The sequence below is a fragment of the Gavialis gangeticus genome, unplaced genomic scaffold (assembly GCF_001723915.1).
Source record: "Gavialis gangeticus isolate Ggan-Ray unplaced genomic scaffold, GavGan_comp1, whole genome shotgun sequence".
NCBI lineage: Eukaryota > Metazoa > Chordata > Crocodylia > Gavialidae > Gavialis > Gavialis gangeticus.
The window spans coordinates 17,043-18,650 of record NW_017729018.1 but is presented as its reverse complement, the minus strand read 5'-3'; the positions used below and the strand labels follow the sequence as shown (position 1 = coordinate 18,650).

General features: G+C 44.3%; 1 protein-coding gene across 1 annotated transcript in view; it reads right to left on the bottom strand.

The window, feature by feature from the left end:
* The window catches only part of HNRNPM (heterogeneous nuclear ribonucleoprotein M), a gene marked incomplete at its 5' end in the record, with an annotated part of 34,689 nt that overhangs the window by 22,992 nt on the left and 10,089 nt on the right, over positions 1-1,608 (bottom strand). The window contains one exon of the mRNA XM_019513185.1: positions 397-495. Coding sequence (XP_019368730.1) covers positions 397-495 — 99 coding nt within the window. The remainder of the gene's footprint in view (positions 1-396; positions 496-1,608) is intronic.

The window sequence follows — 1,608 nt, the reverse complement described above, 5'->3', positions numbered from 1 at the left end:
GGTGGGCGGGGGACGGGGACCAGCAGCAATTAACATTGTCACCACTCCCCCACTGCCTAAATTTCCAAGCCTTGTTTCAACTGCGCAGGCAGAGTCTGTCCAGGGCTGGATGCAGCTATACAGAATCAAGCTAGTCAAGCTGTTTCCAAGCAGCTGCAGCAAAACCCAGCTGGGCCAGCACTGCATGCTGGATGGGGCCCACAGGTAGACCTGGCACAACTCATTTGACCCATGAGCCCAATGGGGCACCACTGGTTTAGATGAACAAATTTTACTCAGAAAACGTAACTAAAAGTTTCCTCAAACCATTGAAAAGATTATTCTTAACATAGCTTCTAACTATTACAGGCACAGCTCTGGGATGCACAAGTTGTTACAAAAGCCCAGTTTACTTACCTATACCTCTTTCAAGGGCATCTCCAAAAGTACGAGACATCCCCATCTCATTCCTTCCAAAGTCTCTTTCAAATCCTCCACCCATTGCTCGATCCATCTCTGCAGAAAGACATCAGTTAGTGCAATGCAGCCTATAGTGCTGAGAGCCTGTATCACGGTACAGAGATGCTGCCTCCCTATGCCATACAGCAAGGGGAACCATACTGCCTGCTCACATGGTGCTGGGGGAGCTTGCAGTTAAGGAGGTTTGGGGGGGGAACGGGGGACGGCACCATGGTCCTCCATTCCTGCAGCCCCCGGCCACTAAGAAGTTAGAAATTTAAACTGTCCCCAAGGTGTCTTGTCTCCAAGACAAGGCATTCTACTTCTGAAATATCAAGAGTATTCTAGCTTCTTTCCTGGAGGATCCTAACAACACATTTAGGAAGATCTGCATGTAGTTACAAACTAGCTTGAGCTACAGCTCCTTCCCTCTAAATTCTGGCTGACCTCCTCATCCCAATTGAAGTTAGGTGGTATATTATCCTTATTCTAGATTGTCCTACAACCAGGCTAAGATTTTTCCAGAGTTTAGAGTTCGTGTTCCTAAGAAAACTGGTAAAAAAAAAAAAAAGGCTCTGGACATTTTAGGATGATTATATACCAAAAAAGCAGCAATCAGCAAACAGCCAAAAAGGATGCTCAGCTTCCTGTATTTTAAACTGCAGTCCCAAATGTATATAAAAATATTGCCTAAAGCACAAGTTCTCAGTTACCAGGATACACACTTGCACACGTATTTCTTTGCAATTGTGAAATGACTTTGTGAAAAGTCTGTGAATAGTCTATTTTAACGTCTGTGCAGAGAAACTCACAGTGATGAAATAAAAAAAAAAAAAAATAATCCAGGCTGCAAATCCAAATTCCAATGAATGAGTGATTTGTACAGTATTCTTATAATAGCAACTACTAAGTGTTGCCCCATTATGGTCTGGTCAGAAAGGTGAAGTCTCATCTAAGAAGATGCCTTCATCTACTAGAAGTCAAGTTACATCAAATGAACAAGTGAAGCCTCATGCCCTAGCCAGCCATTTTCTGGAAAGCTAACAACTAGAGGTGCACAGATACATTAGTCCATATTGCAATCAGCACTGATGAACAGGAAAATTGACGTTATTGGCAGCTTGGAGAGCAGTGTCTGGCTGGTGGGTCTGTTGGGGGGGGGGGGGGGGC